The sequence below is a fragment of the Choloepus didactylus genome, chromosome 4, assembly GCF_015220235.1.
Source record: "Choloepus didactylus isolate mChoDid1 chromosome 4, mChoDid1.pri, whole genome shotgun sequence".
Lineage (NCBI taxonomy): Eukaryota > Metazoa > Chordata > Mammalia > Pilosa > Megalonychidae > Choloepus > Choloepus didactylus.
The window spans coordinates 151,284,712-151,287,341 of record NC_051310.1 but is presented as its reverse complement, the minus strand read 5'-3'; the positions used below and the strand labels follow the sequence as shown (position 1 = coordinate 151,287,341).

Sequence of the window (2,630 nt, the reverse complement as noted above, 5' to 3'; positions counted from 1 at the left end):
ATTTAGAGATGCAAATGCTGAACCACAGGGACTTTAATTTGCCTAAATCACACCACTAGGAATTATAAGAGAAAGAACTTAAAAACTGTCAGTCTTATTCTAGAGCTTCACTGTCCTATTTATCTTATTTTTTAGGAATTTTTAAACGGTGGAGATGAGGTGTAAAATTGTATTTTTAGAATATAGGGTCATGCTGTGATATTCTTATGAAAGCTAAGGATGGGCAGTAACTACAAAAGAAATGATTGACTGTAAAGTGTGTTTTAGTGCTTAAGAGGATCTAAAGTACGTAAGAGTATTGAGTGGATATTGATGAGTGGTTTGGCTTAACTCATTTAAACTCACAGCTTATGATGTTATTTCCATTTCCATTTTACTTTGCAGGAAAATTTCTGAACTGGGATCAGAAATTGGAAATCATGGACAAAGGAAGTATCTCACAAGTGACAGAATTTGTATTGCATAGTCTTTCAGGTCCTGGAGAGCTTCAACTTTTCTATTTTGCATTTTTCACACTTTTCTATTTATCCATTGTGCTGTGGAACCTCCTCATTGTGCTCACGATCATCTCTGAACCTGTGCCGCACACACCCATGTATTTCCTGCTCAGTAACCTCTCCTTCATTGATGTGTGTCTGTCCACTTTTGCCACCCCCAAAATGATTATTGACCTCCTCAAGGAACACAAGACCATCTCTTTTGAGGGATGCATAGCTCAGATATTCTTTCATCATGTCTTTGTTGGTGGAGAAATGATGCTCCTTGTAGCCATGGCATATGATAGATATGTAGCCATATGTCAACCCCTGCACTATGCAGCCATTATGAGCTTACACAAATGTATAGCTCTTGTACTGGGCTCCTGCATCATTGGGATTCTGCACTCAGTAAGTCAGCTGGTTTTCATAGTAACCCTTCCATTCTGTGGCCCCAATAAAGTGGACAGCTTTTTCTGTGACCTTCCCCTAGTCATCAAACTTGCCTGCACTGATACATATCTCCTCCAGATTCTGATGCTTTTAGAAAGTGATGTATTGGCTATAAGCTCCTTTTTACTCTTGCTGATCTCCTACTCTGTCATCCTTGTCACTGTGCAACGTCGTTCCTCAGTGGGCATGGCCAAGGCACGGGCCACTCTAACTGCCCACGTCACTGTGGTGACCCTATTCTTTGGACCTTCCATTTTCATTTTTGCCTGGCCTTTTAACAACTTCCCAGCAGATAAGGAGCTCTCAATATTCTATACTGTTTTCACCCCTCTCTTAAACCCCTTGATCTATGCTTTAAGAAATAAGGAAATAATAACAGCAATGAGAAAAATAAAGAGTCAACAAGTCAGTTCTTGAAAATTTCACAGCTTTCCACTGTGATAAATAACAGCCCATAATAAAATTCAGGTTACTGTACTTTTCTTTATGAATTACTGTTATGTCTGAAATATCATAGGGCACATTTTCTTTGTTTTTGTAGCAGAAACACACTACCTCAGATAACACTAGAATGGGATTTCTTATAAATTATTTTTGAAATTTTTCCTATTTTATTCAGACTAAAATTAATTTTAATAATAAAAGTCTTCATTTTTTTACACAAATTAATATTTCATTGAAATTCATGTTTCTGCTCAACTTGAAAAATATAAACATACAAAATGCTAATGTAAAGTATTTAAATCATATTTTAAAAGTTTCAGACTAGCATTTAATTTACAGATATTTGTGTCATCTCATTTAGTATCACAAATTAGTGGCAGGTGTTACTATAAATTCTACAGATGAGGATATTGTTGCACCATACATAGTTTGTGGAATAAATCTGATTACATCAATACTTCCCCTTCTTCCTCCTTGGGGTATATTTACAAACATGCCTACATATAATCATTGCCATTAAAATTTTTCTTTCTGAACAAACTAAATGCATTGAGATAATTTTGTTTTGTATGTAGGAATCCTCACTGTAAATTATACAAGCTTAGGGATCAGATAGTGAATAGATTCATTTGCTAAACTCACTATCTGAACTCAGAAGCAAAATGGATCTGTAATTTCCATTAACTATGCTATAAAAAGCAAACCCTGGGTCCACAATTAATGCTCTTTTGTCTTTTTGTATGAAAGAGAAGTTCATAATTGCCACTCCAAGTTAGTGGTTTGATGATTACATAACAGATGTTTCTCCATATATAAATAGACATTATCCCTAACACTGCTACCTATATAACTTTACTGTATATGTTCCATGCCTATCTCCAGATGATGACATCAAATCTACACTAACCAATAAAACAGAATTGAGATTAAATGTTTTTCAATGTTTTCAAAAAACTATAAGAGTATTCCTTTGGATTTTCTACAGAAGTCTATATTTTCATACTTCAATTTAATAGTTAATAATTATTCTTAGTTAATTTCTATTTTATCCATTTGGAACTAAGAGTCATCTTACAAGTTAAATAAGATGACAACATTCATAATCAGCAGCTCAAAAAAGTAAGGCAGGTATCTCCATCTTCTGACTTCTAGAATTTGAGAAAGAATGCCATACCATAAATCTGAATTATTCATTTGAAACAGAGTGAAAGAACTGACAGTATGGAATGGGATGTGATCCCAATTGTTTCCTCCTTC

At 34.7% G+C, this 2,630-nt stretch overlaps 1 protein-coding gene across 1 annotated transcript; it reads left to right on the top strand.

The window, feature by feature from the left end:
- The first annotated feature begins 419 nt into the window (after window positions 1–419).
- LOC119532884 (olfactory receptor 4K15-like) lies at window positions 420–1,346 on the top strand. The gene has a single exon (XM_037835131.1). It carries the CDS (start codon window positions 420–422, stop codon window positions 1,344–1,346), a length of 927 nt encoding a protein of 308 aa, XP_037691059.1.
- Window positions 1,347–2,630: the final 1,284 nt, after the last annotated feature.